The sequence below is a fragment of the Geotrypetes seraphini genome, chromosome 2 (genome assembly GCF_902459505.1).
Source record: "Geotrypetes seraphini chromosome 2, aGeoSer1.1, whole genome shotgun sequence".
Classification (NCBI taxonomy): domain Eukaryota; kingdom Metazoa; phylum Chordata; class Amphibia; order Gymnophiona; family Dermophiidae; genus Geotrypetes; species Geotrypetes seraphini.
The window spans coordinates 495,933,983-495,955,659 of record NC_047085.1 but is presented as its reverse complement, the minus strand read 5'-3'; the positions used below and the strand labels follow the sequence as shown (position 1 = coordinate 495,955,659).

At 43.8% G+C, this 21,677-nt stretch overlaps 1 protein-coding gene and 1 long non-coding RNA gene across 3 annotated transcripts in view; one reads left to right on the top strand and one right to left on the bottom strand.

The window, feature by feature from the left end:
• Positions 1 to 21,677, bottom strand: part of LOC117354432 — a 105,551-nt gene that overhangs the window by 3,436 nt on the left and 80,438 nt on the right. Inside the window, exon 2 of the long non-coding RNA XR_004538207.1 lies at positions 16,750 to 16,858. This is a non-coding gene — a long non-coding RNA (uncharacterized LOC117354432). The remainder of the gene's footprint in view (positions 1 to 16,749; positions 16,859 to 21,677) is intronic.
• Positions 1 to 21,677, top strand: part of LOC117354431 — a 61,856-nt gene that overhangs the window by 17,215 nt on the left and 22,964 nt on the right. For both annotated transcript variants that reach the window (XM_033931961.1, XM_033931962.1), the window contains exon 3: positions 10,885 to 11,278. In XM_033931961.1, the coding sequence (XP_033787852.1) occupies positions 10,885 to 11,278 (394 nt within the window). The remainder of the gene's footprint in view (positions 1 to 10,884; positions 11,279 to 21,677) is intronic.

Genomic DNA, 21,677 nt, shown 5'->3' with positions numbered 1-21,677 from the left:
AATAATAAAAAAATATAACAAAAAACAAAGCGAAAGAAAACAATTACTCATTAGTCTCCAATACTCATACACTTGCTCTGCATTCTTGGAGATTGTTGCCCTGCAGCCTGAGTAAGCCTGCCAACCAACTTGGAAGCACTTTCCAATTGGGAATCTAATTACCTAGAGCAGTGGTTCTTAACCTTGTTGGAGGTACTGAACCCCACCAGTTTCATATGCGTGTTCACCGAACCCTTCTTTATTGGAAAAATAAAATATGATTTTTACAAATTCAAAACATAGGTATACAGTGAGGGAAAAAATAATATCAATTTTGAAAACAAAAACGTTCTCCTATATTTCGAATAATAATAACATAATAATGAAATTTACTGCAAATCAGTGTGACTTCTGCTGTTGATTGATAGATCAAGAAACCGAGTACACGATCAGTCTTGATCAAAATCACTGAATAACTGATAGATGATTGAATGTGACCGAAGCGCTATATGAGTTGGAGGTGTGTTTTGACCTCCGCCGAACCCGCGAGACTGACTCACCGAACCCCTGGGGTTCGGTCGAACCCAGGTTAAGAACCACTGACCTATAGGCAGGCAAGAAATCTGGCTTAACAGAATTTGAGCTTCAGTTCTGGGTTGCAATCACTTTTGGGGCCAAATCAAGAAGCAAATGGGAGTGGCTTGCTTAATCTGGTGATGGAATTATGCCCTCCACCAATCCTTTTTTTTTTTTCTTCACATCCACAGTGAATGTATATGAGAGAGATCTGACTGAACTGTCTTTGTATATCATGCATTTTCATTGAGGGTATCTTGAAAACCAGAATGACTAGGAAATATTCTAGGAAGGAAGAGGATGGGGCTTGTATACCACCTTTTTGTGGTTACACATTAAAAGCAGTTTACATATTTGTACCTGAGGCAGTGGAGGAATAAGTGACTTGCCCAGGGTCGCAAGGAGTAGCACTGGGATCGATCCCACAACCGCAGGGTGCTGAGGCAGCAGCTCTGCCACTAGGCCACTTCTCACCTCTTGGACCAGCTTGAAACACTGGACTAGCGCTAGAAATGTAGATTTCTTGCCACCTTGAGTCATATTGAATCTACTTGTGGCTAATGGGATTATCTCCCTGATCCTGAGCCACCCATGGTTTTCCCATGGGAAACTTCAAGGACCAACTGAAGAGGTAACTTCCAAAACCTGTTAAGCATAAAAAATTGTTCTCTCGATAAATGCAAGCTTTTAGTTTTCAAGAATTCTAGCTAATATAAGACTTTTTCCCCCACTAAATATCATATACCTTGTAAATAAATGCCTTCCAGTGCAAATTTCCCACATCTTATGGCTGTCTATAAAGATGATCTATGTCCGCTATGAACTAATTTTTTTGGGGAAAAAATAAAAGTATTTAACGGGTGTTGGAACTCACTACTTCAATTTCCCTGAGACCTGTAACAGGTTGGTAGAGTATATAGGTTGAGGCATAGGAGCCAACTTTTGAAAATGATGGGGGGATGCTCAACTTATAACTCAACAAATTTTCCCTCATGCAGAAAAAAAAAAAAAAGGAAAACCAAAATGCATCTGGTAGTGAGTAACCAGCCTAAATCTAAAGAGCAGGTAATGTGGATCTATCAAAAGTAAGGGTCCTGCTACTCTCCCTCCCCCTCCCAGCTTGTCAGCATCATACTTTTTTTTTTTCTCTCTTTCTCTCCATTCAAAGCGCTTTTCTCCAACCCATCTACATCACGTTCTATTCCCTCAATTTTTTCATTTTCCCTAATTTCTTCTTCCCCCCTCGTTTCTCCTGTTCCTTTTCCCCCTTCCTACTTCTGATGTTTTATATTTGAGGACTGGGGGCTAGATTCTCAAAATTTAAAGTTGCCTTTAGCGCAGTCGCTAAACTGGTTCCAGCCGTTTAGCGTGCATGTATTTTTAGCAGCGGATTATCAAAATGGCTTACTGTGGTCTTTTCTGAGCTTCCTAACAGTCTCCGTTTCTGCCATGAAAATGGGCTCATCAATATTTAAATGAGCATGCCGATCGATTTCTTCATCATTGCTGAGTGATTCTCCAAGTGCGGCATTGGCTTTTGGTGATCAAAAATCAGCAACTGGTCCGGGGGTGCCGATACTGTGAAAAGCGCATTTCTGGAATGTGTTTTTACTGTAGCTTGTGAAAAAAAAAAATTACATGATTCACATAAATTATAGTCCTTTTTTTGGGGGGTGTACAGAATGCCGCTGCTAAGCTTATCTTCGCAAAAAGCAAATTCGACCACATCTCACCACTTTTGTCCAAGCTCCACTGGCTTCCGATAATCTCCAGAGTCCACTTCAAATGTGCCTGCCTTACTTTCAAGATCCTACACGGCATCCTCCCCCTCTTTATTCCTCTTTCTTGGAACTCCTCTCCCCCTAATTCCACCAGATCCACCCAAAAACTGAAACTCTCCTTTCCCTCTCTAAAAGGCGTCTCCCTTGTAGGAAAACTAGGTTCCTCCCTCCCTTTTAGAATCACTGAGCTCTGGAACAACCTTACCTCCCCACTTAGGAATCTGAGCTCCCTCCAACTCTTCCGTAAACATCTGAAAACCTGGTTATTCTCAAAAATGTAACTCTTCCTCCCTCTCTGTTTACTCTAGTCCTCTAAATTTCCTCTTCATCTTTCCCTCCACTGGAGTTCCTTTCCACCCTAATTCTTGTTAACTGTGTCGAGCTCTGCGAATGTTGAGATGATGCGGTATACAAACCTAAGGTTTAGTTTAGTGTACAAAAGCACATTTCTTGAGCACGTGTATTATAGTCATGTCTTATGTGTTTCTGGTTGTGGATCATGATAAAATTTGACATTAAAAACAAATTACAAGATTTACATGCAGTTTTGTGGGGGAAAAAGGCATGTCTTATGCGCTCTTGTTGAAAGCCAACGTGTTATCTCCCCTCCTTTCCCTTCATCCAATAGCTCTGGCACACCTATGATTGACACACCACTTACGGCACTGTTTTTCCTGGCACATACACGTATTTACAACTTCTTTCGTGGTGTATTCTGTGCAAGTGCCGATAGCACAGTTACTTACCGTAACAGGTGTTATCCAGGGACAGCAGGCAGATATTCTTAACGTATGGGTGACGTCACCGACGGAGCCCCGGTACGGACCTTTTTAACTAGAAAGTTCTAGTTGGCCGCACCGCGCATGCGCTGGTGCCTTCCCGCCCGACGGAGGAGTGCGTGGTCTCCAGTTAAGATAAGCCAGCTAAGAAGCCAACCCGGGGAGGTGGGTGGGTCGTAAGAATATCTGCCTGCTGTCCCTGGATAACACCTGTTACGGTAAGTAACTGTGCTTTATCCCAGGACAAGCAGGCAGCATATTCTTAACGTATGGGTGACCTCCAAGCTAACAGAGAGGGAGGGGGGATGGTTGGCCATTAGGAAAATAAATTTTGTAACACAGATTGGCCGAAGTGTCCATCCCGCCTGGAGAAGGCATCCAGGCAGTAGTGAGTAGTGAATGTGTGAACTGAAGACCAAGTGGCCGCCTTGCAGATTTCCTCAATAGGCGTAGAGCGGAGGAAAGCCACAGAAGCAGCCATAGCTCGGACCCTGTGGGCCGTGACAGCTCCTTCCAGCGACAGGCCAGCCCGAGCATAACAGAACGCAATACAGGCAGCAAGCCAATTGGACAGCGTCCTTTTAGATACAGGGTGACCCAGACGGTTGGGATCGAAGGTCAGAAAGAGTTGAGGAGAGGAGCGGTGAGCCCTGGTACGGTCAAGGTAGTACGCCAGGGCACGCTTACAATCCAGCGTGTGAAGAGCCTGTTCCCCAGGATGAGAATGGGGTTTAGGGAAGAAGACAGGCAGTACGATGGACTGGTTGAGGTGAAAGGCTGAAACCACCTTAGGAAGGAATTTAGGATGGGTACGCAGAACCACCTTGTCATGGTGAAAAACAGTGAACGGTGGATCGGCGACCAGTGCATGTAGCTCACTAACCCTCCTGGCAGAGGTGATGGCAATGAGGAAAAGCACCTTCCATGTGAGAAGTTTGAGCGAGGTAGTAGCAAGAGGCTCAAAAGGAGGTTTCATGAGGGCTGACAAAACCACATTGAGGTCCCAGACGACGGGGGGAGGCTGAAGAGGTGGTTTGATATTGAAGAGGCCTCTCATGAACCGGGAAACCAGAGGATGAGCCGTGAGGGGTTTTCCAAGGATAGGCTCATGAAACGCAGTGATGGCACTGAGGTGGACTCTGATTGAGGTCGACTTGAGGCCAGCGTCGGAGAGAGAGAGCAAATAGTCCAGTACAGTTTCCACCGCCAGAGAGGTGGGATTGTGATGATGAAGGAGACACCAAGCGGAGAACCGGGTCCACTTCTGATGGTAACATTGGAGTGTGGAGGGTTTCCTGGAGGCATCCAAAATGCGACGGACTGGCTGAGACAGGTTTTCTGGAGAGGTCAGCCCGAGAGAAACCAAGCTGTCAGGTGGAGGGAAGACAGATTGGGATGTAGCAGAGACTGATGTTGCTGCGTAAGCAGAGAAGGAAATACAGGAAGAGGAATGGGCTCCCTGGAGCTGAGTTGAAGCAGGAGGGAGAACCAATGTTGTCTGGGCCACCGAGGGGCGATGAGAATCATGGTGGCCCTGTCCTTGCGGAGCTTGAACAGGGTCCGCAACATCAGAGGAAGTGGAGGGAAGGCATAGAGGAACCGATCCGTCCAGTCGAGTAGGAATGCATCCGGGGCCAGACGATGTGGAGAGAAGAGTCTGGAGCAGAACTGGGGCAGCTGATGGTTGTGAGGAGCTGCAAAGAGGTCCACCTGTGGAGTGCCCCATCGAGCAAAGATGGAGTGGAGAGTGGGAGGATCCAGGGTCCACTCGTGAGGTTGAAGGATGCGGCTGAGCTGGTCGGCCAGGGAGTTCTGTTCGCCCTGGATATAGACCGCTTTGAGAAAAAGATTGTGGGCTGTGGCCCAGGTCCAAATTCGGAGGGCCTCCTGACAAAGGAGACGAGATCCGGTGCCGCCTTGCTTGTTGATGTAGTACATGGCGACTTGGTTGTCCGTGCACAGGAGAAGAACCTGAGGATAGAGAAGGTGCTGGAAGGCCTTGAGAGCATAAAACATGGCTCTGAGTTCCAGGAAATTGATGTGATGTTGACGCTCCTGGGGGGTCCAGAGTCCCTGGGTGCGTAGATCTCCCATGTGAGCTCCCCATGCATAGGGGGAGGCATCTGTGGTGATGATCATGGAATGAGGGGGCGGATGAAGAAGGAGGCCCCTGGAAAGATTTGAGGAGTTCAACCACCATTGAAGAGATTGCCGAAGAGACGATGTTACAGAGATGGGATGAGAAAGAGGGTCCCTGGTCTGTGACCATTGGTTGGCGAGGGTCCATTGTGGTATTCTCAGATGGAGTCGCGCCAGAGGAACCACATGGACTGTCGAGGCCATGTGACCCAGAAGAATCATCATCTTGCGAGCAGGGATGGATGGTTGGAGGAGTACCTGTCGACAGAGGTGAAACAGTGTCCGGTGCCGGTCGGCAGGAAGGAACGCTCTCATGGAGTTGGTATCGAGAAGAGCTCCGATGAACTGAAGGCGCTGCGTGGGAAGCAGATGCGACTTGGGATAATTGATCTCGAACCCCAGGAGATGGAGGAAAGAGATGGTGTGGTGAGTGGATTGCAGCACAAGTGGAGCGGTTGTTGCTTTCACCAACCAATCGTCCAAGTAGGGGAACACTTGTAGGTTGTGGGACCTGAGAAAGGCCGCTACCACAATCAGGCATTTGGTGAACACCCTGGGCGATGATGCGAGACCAAAGGGCAGCACCTTGTATTGATAGTGGTGATTCTGAACCTGGAATCGGAGGTAGCGACGTGAAGCCTGATGAATTGGAATGTGGGTGTAGGCCTCCTTGAGGTCCAGGGAACATAGCCAGTCGTGTTGAGAGAGAAGAGGATAAAGTGTGGCAAGGGAGAGCATTCTGAACTTCTCCTTGACCAAACACTTGTTGAGGTTCCTGAGGTCGAGGATAGGACGAAGATCTCCCGTTTTCTTGGGTACCAGGAAGTAGCGGGAGTAAAAACCTTGACCCCTCTGGTCTTGCGGAACTTCTTCGATGGCATTGAGGAGGAGAAGGGATTGGACCTCCCGAAGGAGGAGAGGAATTTGGGAGGAGTGAGAAGCAGACTCTACGGGAGGATGATCTATGGGTAGAGTTTGGAACCTTAGTGAGTATCCGTGACGGATGATGTTGAGAACCCACAGGTCCGACGTGATGGCCTCCCAGCGGTGGAGGAAGATGGTGAGGCGGCCTCCGATAGGCTGAGGAAGAGGCATGGAAGGTTGGAGACTGGCTATGCCCTGGAGAAAGGAGTCAAAAGGGCTGAGGGTTTTTAGTCGAAGGGAGAGGCTTGGTCGCCTGGTGGGACTGAGAACGAGCCTGAGTGTGTTGTTGTTGTTGGTGGCGAGGCCGGCGGGATTGTTGCTGAGGAGGATTCAGCGGCCTGGCAGAGAATCGACGTTGATAAGAGGACTGAGGCCTGTATGGTCGTGCCGGTGGAGTCTTCTTCTTCGGCTTAATGAGGGTGTCCCATCTGGTCTCATGAGCCGAAAGTTTTTGTGTTGTGGTATCAAGAGATTCCCCAAAAAGTTCATCACCAAGGCAGGGCGCGTTGGCGAGACGGTCTTGGTGGTTCACATCAAGGTCAGACACCCTCAACCAGGCTAGGCGTCGCATGGCTACAGCTAGTGCAGAGGCTCGTGAAGTAAGCTCGAAGGAGTCGTAAATCGAGCGCACCATAAATTTTCTGAGCTGAAGGAGGCTGGAAATCTGCTGTTGGAAAAGTGGGATTTTACGCTCAGGTACATACTTTTCCAAAGCAGAAAGTTGTTGGACCAGGTGTTTCATATAAAATGAAAAATGAAACGAGTAATTGTTGGCTCTGTTAGCCAGCATGGCATTCTGGTACAGGCGCTTTCCAAATTTGTCCATAGTTTTTCCCTCTCTGCCAGGAGGGGTGGAGGCATACACACTAGATCCCTGAGATTTCTTTAGAGTGGACTCTACGAGGAGGCTCTCATGGGGCAATTGGGTTTTATCAAATCCCGGGATCGGGATGACCCGGTATAAACTGTCCAGTTTTTTAGGGGCACCTGGGACAGTCAGTGGGGTTTCCAAATTTTTATAAAATGTTTCCCGTAGGATATCATGTACGGGGAGTTTAAGAAATTCCTTGGGAGGTTGGTCGAAGTCCAAGGCTTCTAAAAATGCCTGGGACTTCTTGGAGTCGGACTCAAGTGGGATGGAGAGAGCCGCAGACATCTCCCGAAGGAATTTCGTGAAGGAGGATTGCTCGGGCTTGGAAGTGGTTTCAGCCATAGAGGGTTCCTCATCGGTAGAAGAGGCATCCTCTTCGGTACCGAGTGGGGATTGCTCCCACAGGTCTGGGTCCCTGACAGCCGGTTCAGTATGGCGTGTTTTAGAAAGGGACTTGCCAGATCGCATGGATACGGTGCCGGGGGATGAAGACCGGCGTCGATCCCTGTCCCTGGAGGAATGGTGTCCATCCCGGTCCCGAGATGACCGGCGTCGATCTGGGGCCTGGGTCGGGTCCTCTGCCGAGCAAGTCTGAAGTACAGGCTGAGCAGATAAGACCGGCATGGATGTGTTCAGCGGTACCGAAGGGGTGGATACCGGTGGGGCGGTACCAGGCTCGGTCTGGACTGTATGGTTGGAAGGAGCTGTTGGAGTTGCTTCTGTAGCTGCTCCTGAAGTTTGTCCTGGAGGATGGCCGAGATCCGGTCCTCCAATGGGGGCACCGGTACCGCTTTAGATTTCTTCGGTACCATAGGTGCTGCTCGACGCTCCGGCGATGAGGAGGCCGATGACGAGGCACTCACCGTGATCGGAGCGGAGCGTTTACGGGATCGGCGGGACGTCGGAAGAACCGGTGTCACCGCTGTAACAGGAGGTCGCTCAAGGGAAGTGGAAGGCTTCTTAGCCGGCTTACCTGGCGCTGTCGACCCCGAAGGAGGATCAGGCGGTGTCGATGTGGCCGGTGCCGATTTAGGCGGTGCCGTCGACGTCGGGGCCTGCTCCATGGTAGAACCGGCACCGAAAAGAATATTTTGCTGTATTTGCCGGTTCTTAAGTGTGCGTTTCTTGAGAGTTGCACAGCGGGTGCAGGTGTCAGCCCGATGCTCTGGACCCAAACACTGAAGGCACCAGTTGTGCGGGTCAGTCAGAGAGATCGGGCGTGCACACCGCTGGCACTTCTTGAAGCCCGGTTGCGGGGGCATGAAGGGAAACACGGCCTCCGCGAAATCAAACCCGGAGGCTTGTATGATTACAACAGGCCCCGCCGGGGCCGGCTGCAAAAAAGCAAAGAAAAAGACACGAGTTTTTTTTTTTTTTTTTTTTGAAAAGGAAAGTAAAGTCAAAAGACAAAATATAGAACAAAAAGGATCAAAAAAATCGCGAGCGGGAAGGCAAAATAGAGTTTTCAACGGCCGTTGAAAGCACATGCGTCTTCTTCGCTCCGCGGAAACGAAGAAACTGGAGACCACGCACTCCTCCGTCGGGCGGGAAGGCACCAGCACATGCGCGGTGCGGCCAACTAGAACTTTCTAGTTAAAAAGGTCCGTACCGGGGCTCCGTCGGTGACGTCACCCATACGTTAAGAATATGCTGCCTGCTTGTCCTGGGATAACACTATCACCAGCGACTCATCTCATGTAAATTTAGCGAACCTTTACTACTCTCCGCCAACCTCCTCATTTGCATGCATGGTTGGGTTTTTTTTTGTTTTTTTTTTTGAGAATGATTCGCCTTTTTGAAATCGCACAATAACGGCTCCGACAGCAGCCCTTCAGTTTTAACCTCGGCCACAGCTACACTCCCTAACTCAATATATCACCTAGTGACTAGTACTGCTATTGCCAGTCCAACAGATGCCATCCACAGCAGCTAAACCTTAGTGTGTGTGTGTGTGTACACACGTATATACTGTATGAGTGTATGTGTATATGTAAATCAAATCCCAGTGCTGCTCCTTGTGACCCTGGGCTCTCTGTCTCTGGCAGTGTTCAAGTCCAAGTTAAAAGCCCACCTCTTTGAGACTGCTTTCAACACCTAACTCTTCTCACCTTGGGTTCTGCATCCTCAGCCCTCTGTCATATCTGTCTGTGCAAGTTAGATTGTAAGCTCTACAGCCATATATACAAAATGGAAAGAATAATTGCTATACAAAAGGGGAATTATAATAACTTTAAGAAGATTCGGGGGCAACTTATTGTAATAATTAGACGCCATTGAAATTATAATTAGGGGAGGGGGTGGTAGATAGTTATAATATAGATTTAATCAATATCTATGAATATAGCACATGTATGTTAATTTTTGATTATAATATCTGTGAAAAGGGTGGGTCGGGAGGGAGATAATTTATATATTTAAGATGATAATAGAAAGAATCTCAAGTGATGTGTATGATTCAATTGATGTAATATTGTGTACTTGATGGAAGATGAAAAATGAATAAAGAATTGAAAAAAAAAAAAGATTGTAAGCTCTACCGAGCAGGGACTGTCTATTTAATGTCAAAGGGTACAGCACTGCGTATGCCCTTCAGCACTATAGTATGCACTGCATTTGTGTGTGTGTGTATATATGTGTATAATATATACACATACTCTCTAAGGTTTAGTTACTGTGGATGGCATTTGTTGGACTGGCAATAGCAATAGTGGCCACAAGGTGGTGTATTAAGTGTAGTTGTATTCTCATTCTCTCTATTTCATCTATGGTACCTGGGGCTAGAGAATGACACAGGGAAACATTATTCCCCATCCCCGCAGGAACTCATTTTCCCATCCTGGCGAGTTCTTTTCTTGTCCCAGCCCCATTCCTGCAACACTTTAAAATCATAAGTGTTTGAGGCTTGTGTGGTTAAGACAGAGCTTACAGGAATGGGACAGGGGCAACGATAAAACTCACGGGGACGGGATGGGGAAATTGAGTTCCTGCAGGGACGGGAAACATTTGTCCCCATGTCATTCTCTACCTGGGGCAATAGAGTGTTAAGTGACTTGCTCAGGGTCACAAGGAGCAGTGCTGGCAACCTCAATGTGGTAATCTAGCCCAGTGTTTCTCGACTCGGTCCTGGAGTACCCCCTTGCCAGTCAGGTTTTCAGGATATCCACATTGAATTTGCATAAACTTGATTTGAAAACGCTGCCTCCAATATATGCAAATGTATTTCATGCATATTCATTGTTGATATCTTGAAAACCTGACTGGCAAGAGGGTACTCCAGGACCGAGTTGAGAAACACTGGTCTAGCCAACAATCATCCTCTGTTATTAGGCTTAAGCTAACTTGTAAACTATTCAGTTTTGCTGAATGACAAATAGCTAGTGTGAGTTGTACAGCCATCTTTTTATCTTATTTTGCTTTTCTACCATAAAGCCTTTCCTCCTTCTGTCTACCAAACCATGTTAGCTCTTGATGTCTTTCCTGAGCCTGGGCAGATATAAAGCAGAGCGACCCTTAGCTGAGGAGTGGCCTAGTGGTAGAGCTGCTGCGGATCAAATCCCAGTGCTGCTTCTTGTGACCCTGGCAAGTCACTTAATCCCCCATTGCCCCCGGTGCAAAATAAGTGAATGTGTATATATGTAAAACTGCTTTGAATGTTTAACCACAAATAAAGTAGTATACAAGTCCTGTTCCCTTTCCTAATTTTGCTGCTGTTGCTGTGTGGTCACCCTTTTTGCCTGTAAACCCTTCGCCCCCAGTTTGCTTGATACAGACATTCACAATATGCTTGTAATCATTGTATCTCCTAGCTCTGTGTTTACGTTTTCTTTACCTACAGATGATGAAATATATGCGGCCAAAGGAAGCCAAACGGAAGCCTAACTTTACACGGGCCGAGGTCATGGTGCTGGCCCAGGAGGTGGAGCTACGCCAGGAGGTCCTGTTCGGCAGCGGACCCATCTTCTTCAAACTGGCTGCATGGCAGGAGGTGGTCACAGCTGTGAATGCTGTGGGCCACATGAACCGGAGCCTGGAGGAGTGTAAGAAGAGACACCGGGATCTCAAGCGCCGATGCAAGGAGAAGATGGCTGCAGCAGAGAGAAACCGAAATGCTGCAGGAGGTGGGCCAGTAGTACAGCCGATCATGACCCCAGCTGAGCAAATTGCAGGCCAGACCATGCCCTCCTGCATGCTGCAGGGGGTGTGCTCTATTGACACTGCCATGCCAACAGGTAATAGAACCCAACAAAAAAGAAAGTCATCGCATATTTATTTATCTACCCTACACAATTCATAAAAGGTTCAAAAGGTGTTAAATTAGCCTTGATGATGATTTGCATTTTTATAGTGCCGGTAGGTGCTGCACCACTGGGGTTTAATTTCTGGGGGGGAACAGCCTGGAATGCCTGCAATCATTTTTCTCCCCCTCTCTTCAAATGATCCATACTGATGTCTCTCTGATAGCCAATGTTTGTTTGTTTATTTATCTCCCGCCCTTATCCAGGGTGAGTTACACACTTACATACAAAATATCAGATTACATATAACAAACAAGTCGCATGAAAGCATTACAACCATAAAACAGGCCAGACCATAGAGTACATCAGTGACCAGCACCCTGCAATCAACAGTCTCCACTCCTCAATTAAACAATCTCAGACCCTATATTTCATCTGACAGAATAAGTAGGAGACAATTAATTGAAAGCAAGACTATGCCCATTTTTACACAATCTGTGAGTATTCTTTCCTGGGGCTGAGCTGCAGTGCAGACATGCATTTTATAAAATGTGTGTGTGCGCAGAGAGGAGTCGTACACATTTGCATCTTCTTTGGAACAGCTATAAACTTGTGTAAGATAATTTGTGTGCTATGATGGAGCCATTTTTTAAAGGGCACGTAGAGGTCTATGTTGCCTTTATGTAATGTCTATGTTGGTAGACACAATCTTCTTCATGTATGTGGCTGATAGGTACCAACAGAGAAGCGTGGCATAGCAAAAGCTTTGTTATCAAACTTGAATGGTTGGCCAAAGAAAAATCCCTTGCCCCCAGGTGTATGAGATTCAAGGGTGCTCTATAATAAGTGCAGGGGGCATCTCTTATCGCATAAAGGTATTATCCCACAGCTTGAGCTATTCTTGTCCCATCCTCTAACCTGATTTTTTATGCAGGATATAGCACTGGAATCAATATTATAGAAGTTTGGCAACAACATTTATCTTGGAGAAAACTTCATTCTTTGAAGGCTTGAGACTATATAGGTCCCTCTGTGGTCTCAAAAGTTCACATACCTATTTCATAGAAAAATGGAGGCAGATAAAGACCATTAGGTCTATCTAGTCTGCCTATTCATGCCATCTACTATCCCTTCCAAGGTACTTATCCCAAGCTTTCTTGAATTCAGATACATTTTTCATCTTCACCACGAGGCTATTCCAGACATTCATTACCCTTTCTACAAAAAAGTATTTTCTGAGGTTACTTCTTAGTCTATTCCCTTTCATCTTTATCACCCCTCATTCCAGAGCTTTCTTCCAATTGAAAGACTCGCCTCATAAACATTTATGTCACGTAGGTATTTAAATCTCTATCATATCACCCTTATCCTGCCTTTCCTCCAGAGATTTTCAAGTCTGTCCTCAACTTTGTGATGACCATTTTTAGTAGCTTTTGTCTGGACCGACTCCATCCTATCTTTTTGAAGGTATGGTCTACAGCAGTGTTCGTCAACCTTTTGACACCTATGGACCGGCGGAAATAAAATAATTATTTTGTGGACCGGCAGTTGAAGAACACCGGTCTACAGAATTGTACACAATATTCTAAATGAGGTCGCACCAGAGACTTATAAACAGGGGCATTTTTTCCTATTGGCCATTACTCTTCCTATGCACCCAAGCATCCTTCTGGCTTTTGCCATTGACTTTTCTATCTTTTTAGCCACCTTAAGATCATCAAATACAATGACATCCAAGACCCCCACCTCTTCAAATGTTCTTCACCCACTAAACTGTACTGTCCTCCTAGGTTTTGCAGCCCAGACTCATTACCCTGCATTTATTGGCATTACATTTTAGCTACAAAAACAAGAATTCCTATAGATAAATCAGATATAAGCAATTATGTAAAAACATACTTTGGATATGATGCTTTTCCAAGCTTCCTTCCATAGTAATTTCCAAGTCTTTCCCATTTTACAGGTTCCCTGGTCAGATCACTTTCTAGTTTCTTTTCAACAACTAACCGTAGATCGCACCTCAAAACCAAAACCTAAATTAGTTGTTTCTAGAAACTATAATAACCTGGACGCTGGCTCTATTATGTCTAACTTTGATCTCACTCTTGATAGACTGTCTAGTCTCTCTATCGACAATAAAATTTTAGAATGGAATCTTGCCACTACTAAGCTCCTAGACTCTCTTGCACCTATGACTACCATTACGCTTTCTCCACGTACATTGAAAACCCCCTGGTACACAGCCAGCTTGAATCTTATTAAAAAACAACTACGCTCCCTGGAACGTAAATGGAGACGTAATAAAACACTCTTCAATCTTAATAAGTTTAAGGATCATGCAACCTATTACAAAACTGAAATCAATAAAGCTAAAAAAGAATACTATTCCAAGCTAATCAATAAAGCAAAAAATACTTCTGCACTATTTGCTATAGTCAAATCTCTAACTTCAAAGAAAATGGAACCAAACAAAGTCACTCAAACACCGTCAGCGCAAGCTTTTGCGACTTACTTTGAAGTCAAAGTACAAAAAAATCAGGAGAACTTTTCACAAATTCTCAACTCCAATAGTGTCACTGATCTCACTGACTCAACTACCAAACTGTCTTTTTCTAAATTTTCCAGCTTTATCCTTCCAACTTTACAAGAATTACAAATATGCCTTAATTCTCTTAACATAAAAGTAACTAAATCTGAAGCTATTCCTCCATTTCGTCTAAAACGATTCTTTTCCATTTTTGGACCGTACATCAAAGATTTGGTCAACTCTAGCCTATCATTAGGCTATTTACCTAAAGCTTGGAAACAATCAATCATTTTCCCTATTGTTAAGGATCATACGTCTAGTATTCATGAACTGTCCAATTACTGCCCAATAGCTAATATTCCATTCATAGCCAAGCTTACCCAAAAAATTGTGTTCCACCAAATTATCCGACTTCATCGAAAAAACAATTATCTTACATCTCAATCAAACCGGTTTTCGCCCACAACATTCCACAGAACTTTCCCTATTGGGTTTAACTACTAAAATACTTTATCATCTTGACCATCACCAGTCAGTCCTGCTTATTTCGATACTATTGATCACAGCTTATTACTTTCTCGTCTTTGTGAAATACGAATAACAGGTCAAGTCATGGAATGGTTTACCTCTTACTTTTCTAACAGATCCTCTAAGGTCATTGTTATTGATTCTTCCTCTGTTTCTTCTTCCACTAAATACGGGATTCCACAAGGATCTATTTTGTCTCCTCTCCTCTTTAACATCTTCTTGTCTCCTCTTTTGACGGTGGGTCAATCTATTGGCTTTACCACTTTCGCATACGCTGATGATGTGCAACTAATACACCCCATTGATCTGAATGATTCTGATGACGTTGTCTCTATTAATCTAAAACTCAAAAAAATTAAACTATGGCTTGATACCAACATGTTGTCACTCAACATTAACAAATCTAAACTGATGATTTTCCCCCTTAAAGAGGGACTAACTCTGAAATTAGAATCTCTTCCAATCAAAGTGGTTTCTACTCTCAAACTTTTGGGAGTTACTTTTGGCTGCAAATTCTCCTACCATAATCACATTAGTACAGTGGTCCGGAAATGTTTTCACCGTCTCAGAATGATATGTTCTCTTTCCAAACTGTTAAATCTATCATCTCTTAATATATTAATTCATTCCTTAGTAATCACTTGCATAGATTATTGTAATGCCCTCTACAAGGGCATCACTAAAAAGGAAATAAGACATCTCCAGATTATACAAAACACTGCTATCAAAATCATTTATGGTGCGGGGAAATACGATCATGTCTCTCCCCTTCTAATTAATGCTCACTGGTTACCTGTCGAACACAGAATTAGCTATAAAATTTTATTATTAATCTTCACCACTCATTCATACAGTCAACCAGAATTTATTGACCGACTTCTTATTCCCTATTACCCTGCCAAATCTCTTCATTCTACATCACAAAATGTCTTAATTGTTCCATCTCTTAAACTTATCAATGAATAATTTTGCCATCACCGCGCCTACCCTATGGAACTCATTGCTTCACCATTTACGGATGGAATCTTCAATAAAGCAATTTAAGGCAAACCTCTAAACTTTTTTTATTTAAGGATGCTTTCGGATAAAAATGTCCTTTTCAGGACTAAACTAATGCCAGTCTCTCTACCCACCTTTTGTTTTTACCCTTAATATTCTCTTTACTTAAAATATTGTAGTTCTTCCCTCTTTCCCATCTGTGTGTAGTCAACTTACGTGCTCTTTGTCAACGTCTATTAGATTAACACTGTCTTGTTTTTAATATTTTAATACCAAACGTTTTGTTTTAAAAACTTATTTTTTTATTACTTTACACCGCCTAGAAATTTGAATAAGCGGTATAACAAATATTTTAATAAACTTGAAACTTAAACTTGAAACTTAGTGTCAAAAGATAATTTAAAAAATGTATCAAATTTTATTCAAACAATATCTTAAGAGCATATAAAAGCCATAATATATTCAAATCATAAATAAGAATCGTTAGTCATACTGACAACAAATGACAAAGGACAGATAACAGGAGACTCATAATCATGTGAAGCGTTACATGAAAAAGATAAGCACAATGTCTAAACAAAATAACTGAATTACTGAACTAATCTATAAAACGATTCAGTGAAGACATACAAAAGGCAGTGAATAACACACTACAAAAATACCAAAGTGACTGCAAGTCCTCCTAAGAAGATTCAAAGTTCAAAGTGCAAAAGTCACTAGTAAGTGCAAGCACCAAAGTCAAAAGTGCAAGTGTAGAACACCTGAGAATAGTATCCCAGAACATGTGCAAATCAGTCCTTCACAGGATCTAAAGCCAAAAGCAAAGCAACTTCTTCTTCTCATTATCTCTATTTCTCCTCCTACATTACATTTTAGCTGCCGAATTCTGGACCATTCTTCAAGCTTTGCCAGGGCCTTCCTCATGTTAACCAACACATCAGAGGTGTCTACCCTATTGCAGATTTTGGTATCATCTATAAAGAGGCAAGCCTTACCAGACAGCCTTTCATCAGTATCACTTGTTAAAAAGAGTAAGCTCAAGAACCAAACCTTGTGGCATACCAATGGTTACATCCCTTTCCTCAAAGTGAACTCCATTTATCACTACCCTCCGTCACCTTCTACTCAACCAGTTTCTAACCCAGTCCATCACTTTGGAGCCCATAATGAGGGCATTCATTTATTAGATGCCTGTGTAGAACATAGCGTCAAAGGCTTTGCTAAATAAATACACCACATCTAGCGCTCTCCCTCTATCCAACCTGCTGGTTACCCAATCAAAGAAATTGATCAGATTTGTCTGACAAGACCTATCTCTAGTAAAACCATGTTGCCTCAAGTCCTGTAATCAATTGGATTTCATAAACTTCACTATTTTCTATTTTAAAGGTGTTTCTATTAATTTACTTACCAAAGAAGTCAGACTTACTGGCCTTTAGTTCCCAACCTCTTCTTTACTTCTGCTTTTGTGGAGAGGGTCACATCTGCCCTCTTCCAGTCCTCTGGTTTTACTCCCAACTCTAGAAAAGTATTGAAAAGGTTGGCTATATTTTAAATATCTTCTTTTTTAATTTAATCTTTATTGAAACAAAACCAGTCAACCAGTTACAGATGCATAAGACACAAAATCATAATTGTAATCCATACAAAATTCCAATAAGGAAAAAGGATCAATAGAGGCTCTGCCAATGATATTCTATCACTCTTCAGCATATGACAATTTGGGCACCAACAAAAATTATAAACTACCTTCCCATTTGCATACCAATTATCACCTCTCCATCCAACTTAACATCCTTCTACCCACCCTCCCCAATTCCCACAATTTACCTCATGTTCCCCCAGATAATCAACCCTCCCCCCCCCAGTTATATTGGAATGGGTATAAGCAAGTAATTATTGTACAATGGATATTATCAATGTGAACTAGTGTGTGATGTCTTCAGCCATGTAATATAACAGTCCATATTTTATAGACGCGAGAGTCACCTCAGAGTGCTTAACTTAGACATGAAGGTCCGGATTCTCTAAAATGCACCGATTGGCACCCAAACTCAGTAAAAACAACAAAACAAAAAAACCTACCATTGAAATGACACTTTTAACTCAGTTTCAAGGTGCCTAAATCATCACTGGACTCGTAGGCGCTTTAGGCTGCCTAACTCCACTGTGAGTGTGGGTAATGCCAGAAGTGGCGTTAGGTAGCCTGAAGCACCTGTGGAAGTGCGATTCACATCATGGATAGGTACTGGAAATGTAGACCAGGAAAACCCTAGTCTACATTTCTGGTGCTTGTCTTTGCCAGAGGCACGATTCTGTACCTGGTGCCATCAAGTGATTGACACGCGATTGGCAGCCGCTTTCAAGATGGCTACCGACAGCAGCGGTTATAGAATCCGGGCCAAAATATATATTATTACTACTACTATTTTTTTATTTCTATAGCGCTGAAAGGCGTATGCAGCGCTGTACATTTTAACATACAATAGACAGTCCCTGCTCAGAAGAGCTTACAATCTAATTTTAGACAGGACATTTCAGGGTTGGGGTGGTTACAGTGGTTGTAGATGTCTGACAGCAGTGAGGGGGAGTTAAGAGTTGAAGGCAGTTTCAAAAAAGTGGGCCTTTCTAACACCACATCTAAGTGTGAGAGATCCAGGTGTTTCCACTCTGAAGTGATTATGAACCGTCCAGCTGTAACCACTTGGTGTATCGATTTACAATGGAGAGAGATCACAGCTGGAGGGCCTAAGCTTAAGAGACATCACTCGATAGATTTAAGGATCGGCTTCCCCAATACCTCTGATACAAAGCCCATAATCTGATCCCAAAAAGTTTGGACCTTAGGAGAAAACCATTAAACATGTATAAATATGCCCTAATCCCTGCAGGCCCTCCAGGAAAGATCAGAGCCTGAGCCAAAAAATAATACCATTGACACAACATTTTGTATCCATTTTCTACTATATCACTAGCAATAGAAACCCTCAAAGATCGAAGGCCTCTTTCCCATACCTTGGTTTCATATTGTTTATCCAAAATCTTTTTCCACACCAGTTTATACTTGGAACAGCGATTCTTAACCTTTTTTGAGTCATGGATCCCCCTTCCCCAGTAATATTCACATAAACACAACTTTGCATGCATAAGAACATAAGGATTGCCGCCGCTGGGTCAGACCAGTAGTCCATCCTGCCCAGCAGTCCGCTCCCACGGCGGTCCCCAGGTCAAAGACCAGTGCCTTAACTGAGACCAGCCCTACCTGCGTGTGTTCTGGTTCAGCAAGAACTTGTCTAACTTTGTCTTGAGTCCCTGGAGGGTGTTTTCCCCTATAATGTCCTTTATCGAGATTTGATTGCCTCATACATATACGACATACACAAAATATTATTAAACTTTATAGTAAACAATCTAAAAAAAAGTAATGGCCACTCATTATAATTATGAAATACAATCCTCTTGTGCAAATTAAAACAGATCTACTATATTTTCTTCTACCATTACTACTACATCTACTCTCGTTATCTGCGAGAAAAATCAACAGTACCAACTGTATAGTGAATATAAATGTTAATTTTTATCTGACCCTCACGGACCCCCTGAAACCCATCCATGGATTCCAGATTAAGAACCCCTGACTTAGAAGGTACAGGAGTAGAGGCTAACAAAGCTTTGTAAAATCTAGAAATAGACCCCTTGCCACTCCTTCCAGTAGCTTCTTGCTCAATATGTGAGATAGGGAGTTGCAGATCTTGAGAGGCTCTTTTCTTTAAAAAAAAAATAAAAAAAAATAGTAAGTTGCCCATAATGAAAAAGGTCCCTTGGCTCCAGCCCATATTCGTCCTCTAGATTTGAAAACGGGACCAGTTCACTATCTACATACAACTGGCCGAGAGTGGATAAGCCTTTCCCCTCCCAAATACAAAACAAATTGTCCAGTTTCTGGTACAAAATTAGATTTATAGGACATGGAAGTCCCTGAAAAATATAAAATGTTTCCCAATGAGCAGTGCGCACCTTAATCCACAAAGCAAGGACATGCTGCAAGATAGGATTTGGAGTAGTAAAAAGATCATGTATAATCACCAGTGGTAACCAAGGGGATTACCTATAATGGCGTCCTACCCAAAACATAATTGCTCTATACACACTCGGCTTTTCCGGTGATCCTATTTCCAGCTAGCTAAACAACCAAGTTGTATTGCCTGGGAATAAAGTTGGAAATTGGGGACTGCCAACCCTCCCTGTTGGTTGCACTCGGAGGTTTATCTTTCCAAATATAACGAAAAATCTTTCTCTCTATACATCTAAAAAAAGGCGCTGGTAGTGGGACTCAAGGCTGCAAACAGATAGAACTTGGCTAACACTACCATCTTAACCACATGCACCCTTCCTAACCACGAAATGCTGCCATCTAGTTCCACCCATATCTTATTCAAATCTGTGGATAATTAGCCTCGTATAATAAGTCTGAAGTCCTAGTCAAATTTAACCACCAGGTACCACAATGATTAGGAAGCCCATTTATATGTAAAGGAATTGTGTATAATCCATTGCTCCACTTCAGTCAGTGAAATATCTAAAATTTCAGATTCTCATATTTATCCTAAACCCCGAGACCTGACCATAAGCTTCCATAATATTGGTCATCACAGGTATGGACATGTCCGGGCTTGTCAAAGTAAACAGGACATCATCTGCAAATAAAAGAATCCATCCACAAGTGATACCTCTAACTTTATTATGATGTACCATCTGAGCTAATGTATCACCAGTGCAAATAACAATGTTTATACATGCCCAGCGGATCAATATAGATCAGACATGGGCAAACTATGGCCCAAGGGCCATATCCAGCCCTTTTAGTTTTTTAATCTGGCCCGCCGAATTTGTCCGAACCCTGCCGACCACGAGCCCTACATACCTCCCTTCAGAGCAGTGTCACGCTGGCAGCACTCTAAACAGGCTGCTTCATGGCCCTCTCTCGGAATTCCCTCTGTTGCATCACTGATGATGTCATCAGTAACACAGATGGCCCTGATGAAAGAAGGTTGCAAAGCAGCCTATTTAAAGTGCCGCGGGCCCGACGCTGCTCTGGAGGGAGGTATGTAGGGCTCGCGGTCAGCGGGGTTCAGATGGGAGGGAAGTATGGAGGATCAGCGGGGGTTCGGCTGTGTGGCGGGGGCAGGTGCTCAGGGGTTTTGCAGCACAAGGGATGAGAGGGAGGGAAGGAAGGTTGGAAGCTGGGCAAGCGTTCTGCATGAGGGATGGGAGGGAGGGAAAGATAGAAGCTGGGCAAGGGTTCTGCTGCTCAGGGGGATGGGAGGGATAGAAAGATGCTGCAGATGGAAGGCACAAGGGGAGGGTGAGAAGGGAGGAAAGATGCTGCACATGTAGGGAAGAGAAAGAAAATAGGAAGAATTGGGGTGAAGGAGAGGAAGGGAAAGCTGTTCTACTAAAAACAAAAAAAGACCTACCCCAAAAATAAGACCTAGTGCATTTTTTGGGCCCAAAATTAATATAAGACACTGTCTTATTTTGGGGAAACACAGTATTAAACGACATTCGTTTTGCATTTTTCCTGCAATGTCTGGTGAGTTATGACCACTGTGTTATGAAAGAAACGCATTGCGAAAATAATTTGTACAATAAGCCTTACGTTTTCATGCTTTGCTACTTTTTCAAAATCTATTATTATGACATTTACCTTTAATTTATATTAGTTCACATAAACACTCCATCCATCTACTCTTTGTCCGGCTCCTCTGTCAAATATAAGAACCTATTGTGGCCCACAAGTCAAAAAGTTTGCCCACCCCTGGTATAGATGGTACAGATCCATGCCATAAATTTACCTGAGAACCCCATTTTACCTAAAAGCAGGAACAGATAGGGCTTACAGACCCTACTGAAGGCTTTTTCAGCATCAATACCTAGGCAGAATCTCCATTTCCTTTTGCTTGCCAGATTAGGTAGCAAACTCTAATGAATATTTTCAAACGTTTGCCGCCCTCTCACAAATCCATATTGGTTATCCCTAACCAGCAGTGGCATATATTGCTGCAATCTGTTTGCCATGATTTCTGTAAAGATTTTATAATCAATGTCTACACGTAAGACAAGGTGATATAAGCCACAACTCTAAATTTTCTTCACACTTCTACCTCTAACCCTCTGTTGTAGTTCCTTCCTATTTCTCCTACTGTAAACCGCGTCAAGCTCTACGAACATGGAGATGATGCGGTATACAAACCTAAGGATTAGATTAGATTAGATTCTTCCCTGGTTTTACCAATACTAATCTCCAAGAGTGTGACATTACCGTTCTATCCCCAACTA